The sequence below is a fragment of the Cydia amplana genome, chromosome 27, assembly GCF_948474715.1.
Source record: "Cydia amplana chromosome 27, ilCydAmpl1.1, whole genome shotgun sequence".
NCBI lineage: Eukaryota > Metazoa > Arthropoda > Insecta > Lepidoptera > Tortricidae > Cydia > Cydia amplana.
Window position 1 is genome coordinate 3,084,539 of NC_086095.1, and position 18,379 is coordinate 3,102,917.

The 18,379-nt window shown below is 37.4% G+C and overlaps 1 protein-coding gene across 1 annotated transcript in view; it reads left to right on the forward strand.

Annotated features, from left to right (window-relative positions):
• The window catches only part of LOC134660402 (AT-rich interactive domain-containing protein 1B-like), a 71,063-nt gene extending 57,950 nt beyond the window's left edge, over window positions 1-13,113 (forward strand). The window contains exons 14-17 of the mRNA XM_063516139.1: window positions 8,720-8,883; window positions 9,524-9,602; window positions 11,233-11,439; window positions 12,609-13,113. Of these exons, the coding sequence (XP_063372209.1) occupies window positions 8,720-8,883; window positions 9,524-9,602; window positions 11,233-11,439; window positions 12,609-13,063 (905 nt within the window). The 3' untranslated portion in view covers window positions 13,064-13,113. The remainder of the gene's footprint in view (window positions 1-8,719; window positions 8,884-9,523; window positions 9,603-11,232; window positions 11,440-12,608) is intronic.
• The last annotated feature ends 5,266 nt before the right edge of the window (window positions 13,114-18,379 follow it).

Below are 18,379 nucleotides of genomic sequence, written 5' to 3' on the forward strand. Positions count from 1 at the left end.
AAAAAAAAAATGGTGCCATTTTTTCTGAAAACCCCCATATACACGAAACACCCATGGGAAATATTGCCAAATAATTAGAAATAAAGTAAAAATGTTTTATCTTTCAGCATGTAATAATAAAAATGAACGAAATACCCCTCTAACGTTATTAAAAGATTGTACTGTATTGTATCATTATCAAAAGTTGTTTTCTTAAAACTTGAAAAGTAAGGTAGGTTTTTTTTAATCTTATAGTTCACATACCATCTTGTTTAATGTCTCAAGTATTGTGTAGCTCTGCCCACGGATTGACATTGTACCCGCAGAAGGCCAGGACGAATGTCTATGTTATCGCAAAATTAACATACAAACGCGCATACATTAGTTTTAAATCACGTAAGACTTGAAAAAAATGTGATTTTCCTTGATAACTTTACATATAAATCGGTTCTCAAGGCACAATGATATAATAACTATAATAAGGCATTCTTCTTCATGTGATTCTATCGGAATTTTAAGACGATTTCTTACATTTGTATATTCAGAGTGATTGTAAAACACTGACAACCGGTTTCAGCGGTATCTTCTTGGGTCGTCCCACTTCCGTATTCGATCTTCAAGATATTCACAAGAGACGACACATACTAGATCCATTCTAGATACTTTATAGTTTAGATTTCAACTAGTTCTCTTTTGCAGCTCAATTCGGGCAACCCATGTCACTTTTACGTTAGATAGAGTTAGATATCTATTAGATGTGAATTGGATCTCTAAGTCATATCTTGTGGAAATCGTTAAAGAGTATCTCCAGAATCGCGAAAATGTCAAATTTGACAGGTTAGATCCTAAAAATATCGTTATCGTATCTTGGTGATGTCTAAAAGATATCTTATAGATATCTATTTCAAAATCCGAATCGGGCCCCCATTCGTCTTTTGTCAAGTTCTTAAATTAGTCCCATTCTGCTTTCGTCACCCATTCTACATTCATCAAGTTCATCGGTGGTATTTGTCATCGTTAATTTTAATAGAGGTGTATGAAATTTATTCTGAATCTCCCTATTGACCACGACTCACGAGCGCTGTAAATGTAAAAACCATAGTAATAGTTTTATTTTATGAATTAATAGCGACCCGCCCCGGCTTCGCATGGGTTAACAAATTATACATAAACCTTCCTCTTGAATCACTATATCTATTTAAAAAAACCGCATCGAAATCCGTTGAGTTTTAAAGATCTAAGCATACATAGGGACAGACAGCGGGAAGCGACTTTGTTTTATACTATGGCGGTATCCGAGGTCAATATTTATTTCTATGTTTATTTATTTATTATTGTAAATTCCCCACGCGCTGACCGTACGCCTTAGCATTGACCCACAACCGGCGCCGGCGCACAATTTGCGCGCTTTCCTTTTCGGATGTATCGCTTTCGTCGGCATTGCAATTATCTGAAACGGGGAATACCGATGTGTTGTTCACCCTTGTATAAGACGAAACTGGTCGACCGCCGCGAAACCGCCTTTTCATAAAAATGTAAGAACACAAACAAACGTGAAAGAGATCCCTGAAAGGGATAAGTTCGTCTTTGTACAAATTATGTGTGTTTTTTCATGTTTTATGTTTCTTTTGTACAATAAAGTGTTTTACTACTACTACTTACTACTACTACGTAGTCCTCATATCTTTATAGAGAGGATATTAAGGCGCTCTTATAGACGAATTTTGGGTTTTCGAGGGGTGAAGTAGACGAAGTGGTAGATAGGCAAGCCTGAATTAAATTTTTTAACATAATTATTTTAGACGTAAGTAAACCACAGATATGCCCAAAACGTGATTTCTTGATAACTTCAGAGACGTTCTTGGTAACGCTGAGTTACAATGTGCCAAAAAGATTTTCAAAAATTGCAATGTCCTGTTCAATGAACTGTTCTCGGTATTATTTCCGCACGTTTATTGCCATTTTTATGACACATGAAAAAGACTCACTCATTGGCAGTGACGTAAAAGTTGAATTAAACAGTCATCAACAGTTAAGAATTGAGTAACAATCTCTAATCTAAACGGGAACTTTCTTAGTGAAAACTTACATGAAAAATTTCTCATGTCCAAAAAATTTAACAATATTCTGCTACGTGCACGGGCCATTTTATTTAAAGTTGTCCACTACACTTTTTTTGATAATTTGTCAATTTCAATGTTATTTCTACTCAGAATCGAGCTAGCTCTTTCTATCCTAATAGGAGAAAAAAAGTGTCCCAAGGTTTTTATTTCCATTCCGTTACCATTTTTCATAGACTTTGTATGGTGGTCACGGAATGGAAAAATCGAAAAATGTATGGAAATATTGGGACACTTCTTTTCTCCTATTAGGATGAGCTCGTGATTCTGAGTAGAAATCACATAAATCATCACAAATTTGAAAAAAAAGTGTAGAGGACTTTAAACAAAAGGGCCCGCTGCACATTGCTACGCCAGAGACGTGAAAAGTGTAGATCCAAAAGTTGATTCGACTTCGATCAAACACACATTATTACTTAACCACATAATATCGGCTGACTTTGAAAATCGTATGTTCAAAAAAGCGGCCAAGTGCGAGTCGGACTCGCCCATGAATGGTTCCGTAATTTATGACGTATTAAAAAAAACTACTTACTAGATCTCGTTCAAACCAATTTTCGGTGGAAGTTTGCATGGTAATGTACATCATATATTTTTTTTAGTTTTATCATTCACTTATTTTAGAAGTTACAGGGGGGGGACACACATTTTACCACTTTGGAAGTGTCTCTCGCGCAAACTATTCAGTTTGGAAAAAATTATATGAAACTAAGCATGTTTTTATTAAACAAAATATAAAGTCAAATACAACCTAAAGAACATTAGAATTAAAAATTAAATAAATTAGTGCCTAACTATAAATACTGTATAAAAAATTATATTAAAAACCTCAATATCATTTTTGAAGACCTATCCATAACACATGGGTTTGATGAAAAAAAATTTGAGTTTCAGTTCTAAGTATGGGGAACCCCCAAAATTTATTGTTTTTTTTTTCTATTTTTGTGTGAAAATCTTAATGCGGTTCACAGAATACACCACTTACCAAGTTTCAACACGTCCGTTTCAACGGTTATTGCACATGCATAGCTAGAGTTACGGCCCGACTCGAACTTTAAGACACATGAAATATTAGTTATTGAACCGATAGGGATCGGATCAGACAGAATCGCAATAAGGACATCATGGCAAGGCCCCCCTAATTCACATCATAATTATAATTATAATTTTGTAATGGTTTTGATCTTGTAAAGTAAACGTACTGGTGCTCGACGCGGTCCCAGTACATAGTATAGTTCTTATAGTTTCGGAAAAAAGTGGCTGTGACATACGGACGGACAGACAGACAGACATGACGAATAAGGGTTCCGTTGTTCGCCATTTGGCTAAGGAACCCTAAAAACCGATATTTCCCGAATGTTAAAGACCCTCACATTCCACTCGGTGCTAATCAACACTGCTTATTTATTCTGTCCAAAGGCCAACCGTCGCAATGTTGACTCGGACACGTTTGCGTTTCATAATCGCCAAAAGGCTTAGTTAAATATGCTTGGGAATCCCAGTAGCTGCTGACGGGCATTTGGACTTTAAATGCTCTATTAAAAAGCATAAGTCTACCTAGGTTCATATAACAATTATTAGAGTCTGTTTGGAAAGAGAAGAGTCGTGGAATGTATTGGGCCACATACATAAAGATAAGATAAGATAAAAGATAGTTTATTCAAGTAGGCATAATTACAATGCGCTTATGAACGTCAAATAAAGCTAGGTAGACCGGCTCCAACCCTACACCTCTGCCCCGAGAAGATTTAAATCCCCCCTCAATTGGAGGAGGGTATCCCAATATGGGACCGGCAACAAACTCGGCGGGACACATCTTTTCAAAAATAATTACATCTTATAATTAACATGCTTTACGAGAAAATAAGGGAAAAAATACAATTTAAATTACTATAGAATTCATGCAATTATACACATAAGGTGTAATAGAAATTTGATTTAGAAAATATACATATGTACATGGAATCATACAAAATCGTAGCTCTTTCAGAAAACATATCAAATTCTTACAAAAGGAAAAGAAAATAAAGTTATTAAAAGAAATGGGAAAACATATTATATAAATCTGATTGATTATTATTAATTACCAACATATAATATTTGATGCGCTTTCCTGCTTACCTGAGCTGTGTCACCTATAACTCTATACATAATACAATGTTTTTAATTGCTACTACTTTTTATTAGTTAGTTTCTGGTTTGGACCATGCATGTTTGTCTGTCAAGTAGTCCTCGACTCTGTAATAAGCTTTTAACATCAATGACTTTTTTAAGTAATTCTTAAGAGCTGGAAAGGGTAATCTTAAAGCATTCTCAGGTAACTTGTTATAAAAATGAATGCATTGCCCAACGAATGACTTTTGTACTTTACGGACACGAAACTTTCTGATAGCAAGCTTATTTCTATTTCTAGTGTTAAAGTTATGGACATCAGAATTCTTAGTGAAGGAGTCTAGATTCTTAATAACATAAATAATACTATCATATATGTATTGGGAAGCTACAGTTAAAATATTAATTTCTTTGAAAAGTTCTCTTAATGATTCACGCGCTCTTAAGTTATATATAGAACGAATGGCTCTCTTTTGTAAGACAAATATAGTCTGTATGTCAGCTGCTTTGCCCCAAACCAGAATACCATATGACATTACACTATGAAAATAACTATAATAAACAAGGCGAGCTGTTTCAACATTAGTCAGTTGTCTAATTCTCCTCACGGCGTAAGCGGCCGAACTTAATTTGTTAGCTAGTGTTCCGATATGAGGACTCCATTGTAGATTTTTGTCCAATGTTAAACCAAGAAACAGAGCTTTATCTACCATCTCTAAGCATTCATTATTCAAAAGTATTTTAGTATCGACTGGTTTAACATTCGGCAAAGAAAATCTAATACATTTGGTTTTCTTAGCATTAAGAAGCAAATTGTTCATAGTAAACCAGTCAAGTACATTAACGAGTGTGCTGTTAATTACACTATAATCGGTAGATTTCCGATCAACCTTAAAAAGTAATGATGTGTCATCAGCAAAAAGAACTATTTCACAAAGATTTTCTACTATACATGGCAAATCATTTATATAAACCAAAAACAGGAATGGACCCAAAATAGAACCTTGCGGCACTCCTAATTGGACTACAGCTCCGCTAGACTGGGTTTTGTTTACAACAACTGTTTGTGTTCTATTGCTAAGGTAAGAAGACATAAAGTTTAGGGCATTTTCTGACAGACCATAGTGTTCTAATTTCAAAATGAGCGTTCCATGATCCACGATCCACATTCCAGGACTATTCTCTTTCCGCACAGACTCTACTTCTCATGACGTAAGTGTAAGGCCTGAGTGGACGCTCGAAGCAGAGCGTTCGGCGGGGCGTCGAGCTCCCAAGGGATTTGAGCAGCGTGCATTAAGGCCGCTCCTATACGTTTGCATTTGTTTAACATGCACGCCGCACGCCCCGCTCCGCTGCATGCCCAACTCGAGCGTCCACTCAGGCCTTACACTAAGGAATGCGTAGTTAAAATCTTTCAAATCGGGTACGGATAGGTATAAAACATCAGTCACTCACGTAATTTTGGTCAAACGCTCAAACTTCGTTCAACGTCAATTATTTCATCAATGTATGTTTAAATATGATAATGCTTGTTCAAACCCTCAAGAGTTTTAAATTCAACTAGCGACCCGCCCCGGCTTCGCACTGGTTAACAAATTATACATAAGCCTTCCTCTTGAATCACTCTATCTATTAAAAACCGCATCAAAATCCGTTGCGTAGTTTTAAAGATCTAAGCATACATAGGGACAAACAGACAGCGGGAAGCGAATTTGTTTTATACTATGTAGTTAAGTGGATAAAACTGTTTTTTTCATCTGACATTTTAGATTTAAGGTTAACCATACTCTTTTTGAGCTTTAATTTAATTTAATTCTTAATATAATGATATAAATATATTTTAATATATATCACTGATATTTCTAGTTAAGCTCTGGCAATATTTCCGGTAGAAAATATTTAGCAACCAGAATGTAATCGGTGTTGGTTTTGTTCAAAAGGTTACCGAGCTTAGCATTTACTTCTTAACTTATAGCAACATTTGTTCAACTCAAAATACCAGCAATTTTCTATTAAATATGGAAAATAATTTGTGGAAATTCATGACATAATTACGGTTCTTGTAAATAAGGTATGTACTTAACATCTCCTGTATAGAGTCATAAACATATAAAGGTAACTAGCAAACATGCCAATTAATTGATATTCATCGGTCTCCATTACGGTCTGACCCGAGACTTGAACCCGCAACCTCTGATGAAAAACCATATTAACATAGAAATCCCACTTTGACATTTAAGATAAAAATATGTTACAAAGTATACGTTGAAACAGAAATGGACTTAGTACGTTTTTTAATATATAGCGAAGTTAATAGCTGCAAAATTGTACGAAGTTTTAAGGGGCCGACTGATTAACAGTCCGCCGGACGGTATCGGCCTGTCAGTTAGAACAAAAAGTTGACAGTTCCGAACAACTGACAGGCCGATACCGGCCGGCGGACTGTTAATCAGTGGGCCCCTTTAGAGGTCCACAATTTTTAGATTTGATTACTTTTGGCAATGTGGTGTCATTTAACTGAAAACGGCCTCCTAGCTTAGTGACCCTGCCTATGAAGCAGGGTTCCCGGGTTTGAATCCTGGGAACGGCATTTATTTTTGTCTTTATCACAGATTTGTTCCTGAGTTACTTAGTGTTTTTCTATTTATATTTAGTATTTATCTTTAACTATAGGTATCCTATATATGTACATCGTCATCTAGTACCTACCGGTCCACTATTACTACTAGGTAAATTTGTGTAAGATTGTTCCGGTAATATTTTTTTACTTATTAAAAACGTCTCAATATTACACCATTACACCATACCCGGATTTGAACAACGGACCATCAGCTTCACCACTGATTGAACTGTAATATTTCCGACGATATGTTTTTTCCAGAATTTTTTTATCCAATTGGCAATATTCCCCAGTATGGACAATTTGATAATATTTGCATTAAATTGATATTAAAGATTGTAAATTTCAAGGATGAAAATTAAATAACTAGTTGCCAAAAGCTGTTTCATAATACGAGGCTAAAGTCGTTTTCATAATATAACCATGATTTAAACTATCTAATCATTTAATTTAATTGATATTGGATGTATTTAATTACGTGAATGACATCGTATTTGTCTAAATTAATATTTCACGAATATTAATATTTCATTGCGAAATCTAAATGTTGTCAAAAGCGAATATTACCTACTCGTATAATGGTTGTATAGGTTAATTTTATACAAGGTACTTTCAAAAACAGACAGGTATATTGCTGACACTACACTCGTTATTACTGACCGAGCGTTAGAGAAGGTCTCCGTTTCAGCTTGTGCAAAAATTGCTTTCGGGTGTTCTCTTTTCGATAAATCTAAAGAAATATCAACGAATAATTGTGAATTTAAAGTTATATTAAGCATATAAGCACGTTAAATTGAATGTTTGATGTTTTTAATAATTTCAATGTCGCCCAATAAGTTTCGGTCCATTATTATGCATATTTATGAGCGATAGTAACATTCTTGGGATGGTGTAAGATTTTTTACACCGAAACAAATCTACATTCTTCGTTTTTGCTGGTAGGTATGGTTCAAAATAACTGAGACGACAGAATTTATTCCGAGATTATTTATCATTGCTTATTTTAATTGTCGGTAATATCTACGGCAAAATATTTTTGTAAATATTGCCGAATAATCAAATTAAAAACTATTTATTAATATTCGCCCCGGCGATTGCGGTGTTCCACTGAGTAAGTAAGTGGGCCATTTTATTTAAAGTTGTCCCCTACTTTTTTTTTTATTTGTCAATTTCTATGTTATTTCTACTCAGAATCACGAGCTCTTTCTATCCTAATAGGAGAAAAAAAGTGTCCCAAGGTTTTTATTTCCATTCCTTTACCATTTTTCATAGACTTTGTATGGCGGTCACGGAATGGAAAAATCGAAAAATGTATGGAAATATTGGGACACTTTTTTTCTCCTATTAGGATCGAAACAGCTCGTGATTCCGAGTAGAAATAACATAAATCATCCCAAATTTGAAAAAAAAAAGTGTAGGGGACAACTTTAATAAAATGGCCCATGTATTATGCTTGAAAGTCGCAACGGTGTAAAAATGACTCGACCTTGTGACTTTTATGTTTACAAACAATACTTTCAAGAGTTTTAATGTGACCAATTGTAAATTAATCTTACTGCTATGAAATTAAAGTCTATAGTTCTACTGAAACTTGTCTCATTATATTAATTGATTAGGATGAGCAAATGTCAAAGCGTGTAGATATCACATTCACTACCTACATAGTATAAAACAACGTCGCTTCCCGCTGTCTTTCTGTCCGTATATATGCTTAGATCTTCAAAACTACGCAACGGATTTTGTTGCGGTTTTATTTAATAGATAGAGTGATTCAAGAGGAAGGTTTATGTATAATCTGTTAACCCGTGCGAAGCCGGAGCGGGTCGCTAGTATTCAATATGCGTCTTTCAATTGGCCTGTAAACCATTAACCAATGTTCCTCTTCCAGCTCATCTCCTGGGCTCCATCATGCACAGCATCAACGTTTCTCTGATCAACCCTGGAGAGTGCCAGGCCAAGATCGCCCAGGACTACCCTCATCTGCTGGACCAGTATGACCAGGACAGCTGCGCGTGCGGTCAGCCTACCAACCCCGTCAACAACATTTGCAGGGTAAGTCAGATGGGGTCTATCAACCCTGAAGACGAGCCACGCTGGTGCAGGACTCTCATCTGCTGGACCAGTATGACCAGGACAGCTGTGCGTGCGGTCAGCCTACCAACCCCGTCAACAACATCTGCAGGGTAAGTCAGCTGGGGTCTATCAACTCTGGAGACAAGCCAAGATCGCCCAGGACTACCCTCATCTGCTGGACCAGTACGAACAGAAGAGCTGCACATGCGGACAGCCTACCAACCCCGTCAACAATATTTGCAGTGTAAGTCCATATTCAGGTTGGACCCTACTCGCGCCTTACGGAAACTCCATTCCGGGTTTTATTTACCTGAAATAAGCGGCGGATTCCTGCAGCCGACATGTCTCCACACGTATTGGCTCGCCTTTCCTGTAGGATAAGACAGTGAAGCCGAGAGAATTTTACAAAACCGCAAAAATCTTAACCTAAACTGACAAATACAAAAACTATTCACAAAATTCGCCCCGTGCCCCTCCAGATACAAAGGAGCCCATCACGCTCGCTTCGTTGCACGAACTGCGAAGGAACGACCCGGAGCGAGGGTCATGACCACACTCCCTCAAACGCCCCCCTCTCTGTCTCTCTCTCTTTGATACTTATTTAAATGTTTTGTTTCAGGTTGACACAGGATCCGCCCTGGCTTGCACTACTGACAACGTTCACTGGGTGTTCAGAGGTGTCTACTCTTGGGAGTCAGGTTAGTGTAGATATTTCTACTCTGGATTTTTTTTAAGTGATCGTCAACAAACGAGCAGACGAGCCGCCTGATGGGAAGCGGTCATCGTCGCCCATGGACATAAGCATCACAGGAGCCACTTAAGCGTCGCCGACCCTTGAGAACCCTAAATACGCGCTTCTTGAAGAATCCCATGTCGTAGTGCAAAGGAAATACCTCAGGAGGCAACTCATTCCGCACGTTCTGGGAAGAAACGAGCGAGAAGCCTGCTTAATATTCTTGGTTATTTGGAGTTATTTTAGACAAAAGAAAATCGAGAAGGCTGAGGCATGAATGCAGCCGCAGTGGACCTACGAAACCTACGTGGGTCGTACGCGCTAGTCAATTATCCTTGCAACCCTTTGCCGCATTGGGACACTCTGGGACTTTGGATCCACGGCCTTTGCATGGTCCCTGAATTTTGCCCCAAAAAATTACAACGTAAAAATCACTGCTCACTTAATTGTCGCTAAAAAAAGAGACTTTAAAAGAAAGTGCTGTCGGCGATAAAAGCTTCAAAAAATACTTTTCCAACAGAAATTTTCGTCACAATAAAAGCTTGCTCTTTATTATAATTTATTTTTATGATCTGTAAGTTGGATAGCTGCCGTTTAACATTCATTTGTGTGTACTTCATGCTATCATCATCATCATCATCATATCAGCCTTTATCGCCCGCTGCTGACCATAGGCCTCTCTTCTAAAGTCTATTTTTTTATTCGGTAGACTAAAATGACATTTCATAGTATGAAATGACACATGATGTTCATACTATGAAATGTAATTTCAGTCTACCGAATAAAAAAATAGACTTTAGTACCCCACTTCAAGTGGGGTCACTTGTCCCGGTCCTGAGCTAATCTCATCCAGAAGTGACCCGCAATCTTCCATATGTCGTCCACCTAACGAGACAACGGACGCCAGGCGCTTATTTCATCCGAAAGCGGTTACCATTCTGTTAACATTTTAGTCCACCTGCCATCACTCTGCCTAGCAACATGTCAACATGACGCCCAACTCCATTTTAGGCACAGATTTACTTTATTGAGTTCTCGTCGCGAACGTATTGATGTCTTGATCCTCTACAAAATTATTAATAACATCAACATCATCGATGCCCCTTCGTTAATACACTCTCTTTCTTTTAGAGTACCCCGGCGTTGTGAGCGAGCTTGTAGAAAAAAACCCCTCTTTCATATCCCCCGTAGTCGTACTTCATATGCAAAACACGGTTTCATTAGGAGAGCGTGCAGGCTTTATGATGAAAAGTTTCAAAATGTAGATATTTTTCATGAAACACTATCTAATTTCAAACGATTATCTTTACAATGTATTCAACAGGCATTATAATTGTTAACTTTCAAGTTTTCTGGCACTGTTCATTAATACACCGTTTAAGTATGTTTGATTTATATAGATAATTCATAATTCTTATGTATTTTCATATTTTAATGTTCAGGTTTATATAATCCAATTAAGGAAACTGTAAGTCTACAATATTACTAAATGCTATTGTATCCAATGTAGCAATACGAGACTGTTTGTTTCTAAATAAATAAAATAAAATAAAATAAAAGCAGCAGTTAGATTAACTACCTACAATTTTTTCCAGGCTGCCAACCAGGCAACCAGCTCGCCGGATTCTACAAGTTCGACCTGGAGTGGTACGAGTGGGCCATCGGACTCCTGGAGAGCGCTCGCTTCGCTCAGTTCTCCAGTTCCAGCAGTTCCAGCTCTAGCCAGCGGTTCACGAGCGGCGTGAAGGGAGGTGCTGGCGGTGCTGGCGGTGCTGGTGGTGCTAGTGGCGCCGGCATTAAAGGTATTTACTTTCGAGATTAAACTTTCGTGAGACATATTTTAAACTAACAGTTTTGAATGATTCACGGTTAGTTTCACTAGACTTATATCGACCGGGATATGAACCGTGATTACCCGTGAACAAGATGCATGTAACTGCGTCGAATTATCGGGAGCTCAGAAACAATACAAAAGGTAATCACGGTTCATATCCCGGTCGATATAAGTATATTTTAAGAGCATTTCTCAAATAATTTGTACATTTCGATCACATCTTAGATTTCTATAAAAATTGATATGCTGGTAAAGTACATGAAGCTGAACAATTTCCACCATATTACCCAAAATGCCCAAGAAAGTTTGTATGAAACATTCCTTTTTTGTTACCAAAGGTATAAATGGTAACAAAAAAGGAATACCAATTTTTATAGAAATCTAAAATGTGATCGAAATGTACAAATTATTTGAGAAATGCTCTTAAACTGTTTAGACAACAACTTACGATGCAGCCGCCGCGAGCACTCGGGCCTGAAGAAGGACCCCCGACGGGCCCGAAACATTTTTTTTTTTTTTTTTTTTAGCGACTACCAATAGCGACTAAAAATTCTGAGTGAAACCGTTGTCGTCTAAACAGTATTTACTTTCTTTTAAAGTAAACAGATGCCACGAGGAAATCAAATTATTTCGCCCGACCGTACGGCGTAAAGGGCGCCCTGTATGTCAAAGCGCGCAAAGCTTACAGTTTAAAGGGCGCCTACGGTGCCCTGTATGTACTTAACAGCGTACTTCGCGCGCTCTGACAGTCCTTAAAGTATGTAGGCAGGCGCCCTGTATGTCAGTGTGCAGAGCTTAAGTACATTAAAATAGGTATTATAGTTACAGAGATATATATAATACTTTTCGTTACATCTGGTTTTTGGTCGGACTTCCTCTACGGGTTTTTAAAGACGTTCACCTTACGTTTCACGTCTAAAATGCCGATTTCGACGCCGTATTAAACAAAAGTCAACTTGTCACTCATACGCCACGTCACCGAAGTGTCAAAACTGAAGTTGAACTTTATGCACATGCACGTAGGTCTATGTTGCTCTATGGTCAGTGACGGATAAATCCGTCTTCGGCGTTGGACCTGCGGTGGGGATATATCCATCATTGGGGTTGAAAAGGTTAAAACTTATCTAATCTATTAATTTTCAGGTGGATTCGGCGCCAGCTTCGGCGGTTTCGGCGGCCAAGTCGGCTTCGGCACTGGACAGTTCGGCCAGTTCTCCTCAAAGATCACCCAGGCCTCCTCAAACGCAGGAAAAGGAGCTTTCAGCGGGGAAGTCACTGGCCCCGTGAGCAACAGCTACAGCGCCACTTACTCCGAGAAGAAGGTCTTCCAATCGGAACCTAAAATCATCACCTACACCACCAAACCTGAGATCGTCACTTTCACCACTAAACCAGAATATTTCACTTTCACCACTAAGCCTAAAATAGTAACTTATACCACTAAACCACAGATAATAACCTATGAGACTTCTGGAAGCGGCACGAACCCGCAATACGTAGCGCCTGGTGTTACGTTCAACCCGTCTTTCTCAGAACTGGTTGGACAGCATAAGCATAATGCTGCTTGCAAATGCTTGGATGGGAAGAAGTAAAGTACTTTTGTAGATTTCTAGAAACTCTTGATAAAAAATTGCATTGAAATTGACAAGTCGATATTTTCATAACAAAACTTCCGTGAGACACAGACATAAACGGGTCACTCGCGAATTTTATTCACGGAGTGAAACATGTCGAGCGTTTTCGACTTAAAGTACGTGAGTGACCCGTTTTTTATATATTTAACATGTAAAGATGCAACTTTTAGAACGATTTTACAGTTTTAACAGCGATTTAAAGTGATCAAAGATTAGTAATCCGGTCCTGCTCAAATAAAAGACGACCCGATTTGAACTTTAATATACGTCAAGATGTAATATTTGACGTATCTTAAAGTTCGAATCGGGCCGACGAGTATATATGATCGACTGTGATCTGTCAATAAGAATTTTTAGAAATCTCGTTTCATAAGAGCATCTACTACCTACTAGAAAAGTCAAATAAGTTATTTCCTATCATCAAATCTAGAAATCTAAAAGTAGTAGATGCTTTGGAAGGACGATCTATGGATCTCCTATTTAATAACGTTCTAAAGTGCTAGAAAATACAGCTTATTTTACAAAAAAAATATAGGTAATAATGTCATAAAACAGTGTTTTTTTAGATAAAATATAAGAAAACTAAAGACTATCAAGTCACTTCTAGCACTTTAGTTCAAAGTAACTCAATGTTTTTTTAATACACTTAAAATATTTTAAAATAAAATATGGTCGTGCCATACCCATCTTGAAAACAGTACAAAATGTGAATTCGGTTTTTATTTTATTATTATTGTATTTGAAGTATCTGTAAATAGGTAGGTTATATTTAATGCGAACTTATCTTTAAACCTGATGTTTCACTATCCGATTATAGCTATTGGCAAATGTTAAAATCCTACATATTGTCATATGTTACCTATATTTACAATTAAAAAAATTGAAACTAAATTGAGTACCTGTATACTGTAAAATCTTCTAGGTATATAGTTATAGTCAAAATTATTATTCTTGCTTGTGATCTAAAATTAATTATAAGTAATTAATGAATCGGATAGTGTAAAACGGGAACGTTGGCGCTTTTCAATATAACTTTTTTTTATTTGTTTAAAAGGTGTTTTAGTGATAAAACTGCCACTTTTGTAAGCCGACAATTGCACATTTATTAATAAGAAAAATTGAAAGCTTAGATATTGGACCATTTTGGAAACTACAAAATAGTCGACTGTCTAAACTGTTTGATACAAGTTATTATATTTTTTATAAAAATTCGCAATAATTATAAGTATTTAGTCAATACATATACGTATATTATCGATGTATACATTTTCTAATTGTTGTAATTAGGATTAAATAATTGAAATAAAATGGAGGTACTTTCAATTTCAGTTTTTTTCTTTCCTTAATGTCATAAAAACTATTTTTGGAAATATGGCTATTATGTCGTATATTTATTTATCAGTTATAATATTTATGGATAGAGTCTGTGCGGAAAGAGAAGAGTAGTGAAATGTATGGGATCCAATACATTATACGACTCTTCTCTTTCCGCACAGACTCTAAAAAAAGCGGCCAAGTGCGAGTCGGACTCGCCCATGAAGGGTTCCGTATTTAGGCGATTTATGACGTATAAAAAAAAACTACTCACTAGATCTCGTTCAAACCAATTTTCGGTGGAAGTTTATATGGTAATGTACATCATATATTTTTTTTAGTTTTATCATTCTCTTATTTTAGAAGTTACAGGGGGGGGGACACACATTTTACCACTTTGGAAGTGTCTCTCGCGCAAACTATTCAGTTTAGAAAAAAATGATATTAGAAACCTCAATATCATTTTTGAAGACCTATCCATAGATACCCCACACGTATGGGTTTCTATTTTTGTGTGAAAATCTTAATGCGGTTCACAGAATACATCTACTTACCAAGTTTCAACAGTATAGTTCTTATAGTTTCGGAGAAAAGTGGCTGTGACATACGGACGGACAGACAGACGGACAGACAGACAGACATGACGAATCTATAAGGGTTCCGTTTTTTGCCATTTGGCTACGGAACCCTAAAAACCGGCCAAGTGCGAGTCGAACTGGCGCACGGAGGGTTCCGCACTATCAACAAAAAATAGAGCAAAACAAGCAAAAAAACGGTCACCCATCCAAGTACTGACCCCGCCCGACGTTGCTTAACTTACTTCGGTCAAAAATCACGTCTGTTGTATGGGAGCCCCACTTAAATCTTTATTTTATTCTGGTTTTAGTATTTATTGTTATGGCGGCAACAGAAATACATCATCTGTGAAAATTTCAACTGTCTAGCTATCACGGTTCGTGAGATACAGCCTGGTGACAGACGGACGGACGGACGAACGGACGTACAGCAGAGTCTTAGTAATAGGGTCCCGTTTTTACCCTTTGGGTACGGAACCCTAAAAATAATCTTAAAATATGTTCTGTAATAAAAAAAAGTTTGTCAAAGGACTGTCTCATTTATGTTCAAACATAGACAGAGAGAATCATACTATCTTTGTCTTACACTAGTACTAGTACTAGCACCCAAAAGAAAAGGATGAGTATAGTTATTTTTGTTCTTATTTACTGACAATTATACTCTATTCTCTTTGATATACATAATTCAATCATAATCAAAGTTCTAAGCAAAGTCATAGAGAAAAAAATACATAGAGTGCTCACTCCATACATCAGTTTTAGTACCAAAAAGACTATTAGCATCTAGCATCGAGTAGCGGAACTATCAGTACTGCTACTTGACAATAGATGTAGCACCGACCGGAAAGTCTTATGCTGTTGAGATAAGACTTTCCGGTCGGTGCTACATCTATTGTCAAGTAGCAGTACTGATAGTTCCGCTACTCGATGCTAGATGTAGGCACTGAAATTAATAGTCTGAACTGATGTATGGAGTGAGCACTCTTGTCTTACTATATTTCTCTATGGCAAAGTTAATAAAGAAACTAGTAATGCTTGCGACAGCGCCATCTGACGGCGAGTAGTCACACTAGGTCGTAACCAGCATAGCTACCATTACCCACCATGTATTGTTGAGTACCTTTCTAACTAGTTTTAATGTTTACCAATAGATGGCGCTGTACACTAGATGTTAAAACGCCACCTATTGATTACTGAACGTACTACGAAGGCATCAGTGTAAGTATAAAAAGTCATAAGTCCAGTAGTTCGTATTTTTATTTAAAGAGGGCATTTTAATTAAAATTTGTTAGTGAATAGACTTCAAAAAGGATAATATTTTATTTCATCCTTTTTGAGGTCGGTTTTATTTTTTTTGTAAAAAGTTTTGATCAGAATATTTACCGAGTGTGTAGCGGCACTTGAGCGGCACTTTCTGGAACTGTCATAGTCAACAGTCATATTAACTGCCATTCAAAATCCGCAGTCAAACACAATTTGCCAACGTTTACAATCTCACACAGTTTTAAACAGAAAATGTTGCCGAACGGTCAAAAGGTTAAAATACTCGAATCGTCGGACGATTCGGATGACTCCTGCAATACGGATGACTCCTGCAATAATTTGAAGCGAAACATTACCAGTTTAAAGTCTATTATGGTCACTGATCAAGATCATGAGCCCAGTAAGTATATAGTGGTTCTGGTTATATTCTATTTGACCACTATCACTAGTATATGGGGCATTATCTATGAAAAGGGACCTTATTGTCGATGGCGCTTACGCCGCACAGCGTCGCGCGGTATTGTATTTATATCGGAGCATCGTTAATAATGGCGTAACCGCCATCGACAATAAGGTCCCTTTCATAGATAACGTCACATATGATGTGTATCATGGATGTATGTATACACATCATATGTACATCATAAAAACTCGAAAACTACTGAACGGATTTTCATGCGGTTTTCGCCTATCAATAGAGTGATTCTTGAGGACGGTTTAAGGTGTATTATTTGCGAAGGTTTTGTGTAACCCGTGCGAAGCCGGGGCGGGTCGTAAGTTATTATAAATAAGATTCAACACTCTTTTATTCTATTTTCTATTAGGTATAAAGTTAGGACTTGCAGAGTAAAAGTCTTATAGTTCGTTTTTTTAGGATTAGAAAGAACTTAAAAGAAGGTAATTAAAAGACATGTCAAGATCATGTCTTTTAATTGAAAAACGCTTTTTAAAAATCAGTAACTATTACTTAAGAAAGCAGAAGAATATTAAATGATCGTATTAGATTCATAATTGTAACAAATTTGCCGTAACTTATTTTTAAAATGTGTTTTTCAATTAAAAAACACTTCAAGATTGATTACCTTATTTCTAATGCTAAAAAAAAACGAACTATAGTCACAGAATAACTAATAGTACTACCGTACAGAAAATTCTATAGTACCTACTACGGGATCTGATACGGGTAAAGCTTTAAGCGTCAAATCTTGGCAACACTTTACATGAAATCTTTTTTTGGTAGGATTTTAAGGCGATTTTCTATTCACACACAAAAAAATTGTATCTATCCAAAAAAATACCTCAGGGCCAAAAAAAATTATCTTAGGGCCACTCCACACTAGCGTGTTTTGAGCGTCAGCGTCTAGTCACTGCTATATAAAAACCGGCCAAGTGCGAGTCGGACTCGCGCACGGAGGGTTCCACACCATCAACAAAAAATAGAGCAAAACAAGCAAAAAAACGGTCACCCATCCAACTACTGACCCCGCCCGACGTTGCTTAACTTCGGTCAAAAATCACGTTTGTTGTATGGGAGCCCCACTTAAATCTTTATTTTATTCTGTTTTAGTGTTTGTTGTTATAGCGGCAACAGAAATACATCATCTGTGAAAATTTCAACTGTCTAGCTATCACGGTTCGTGAGATACAGCCTGGTGACAGGCGGACGGACGGACGGACGGACGGACGGACAGCGGAGTCTTAGTAATAGGGTCCCGTTTTTACCCTTTGGGTACGGAACCCTAAAAATGGCGTCGGTGCGCAGATGCACCCACGTTGCGTCGAGCAGCACTAGCAGCAGCCATAGAGTTGACTAGACGCCGAAGCTCAGCAGACGCTAGCAGTGGCGTGGCTAGGCGTGGGCGAAATGGGCCGTCGCCCGCGGCCTCGCGCCGCAAGAGGGGCCTCGTGCGAGGCCCCTTCGGACACGGTGAAAGAAAAGGGCAGATGCTATTTCGCCCACGGCCAGATTAGTTCAAGAAAGAGTGGTAACTCCATACATCAGTTTTCTTACCAAAACGCGAGTTATTTCGTAGTCGACATCTAACGTCAAGTAGTGGAACTATCAGTACCGCTACTTGAAACCAGATGTCACTACTCACTAGTTTCGCTACTGACGAAAAAT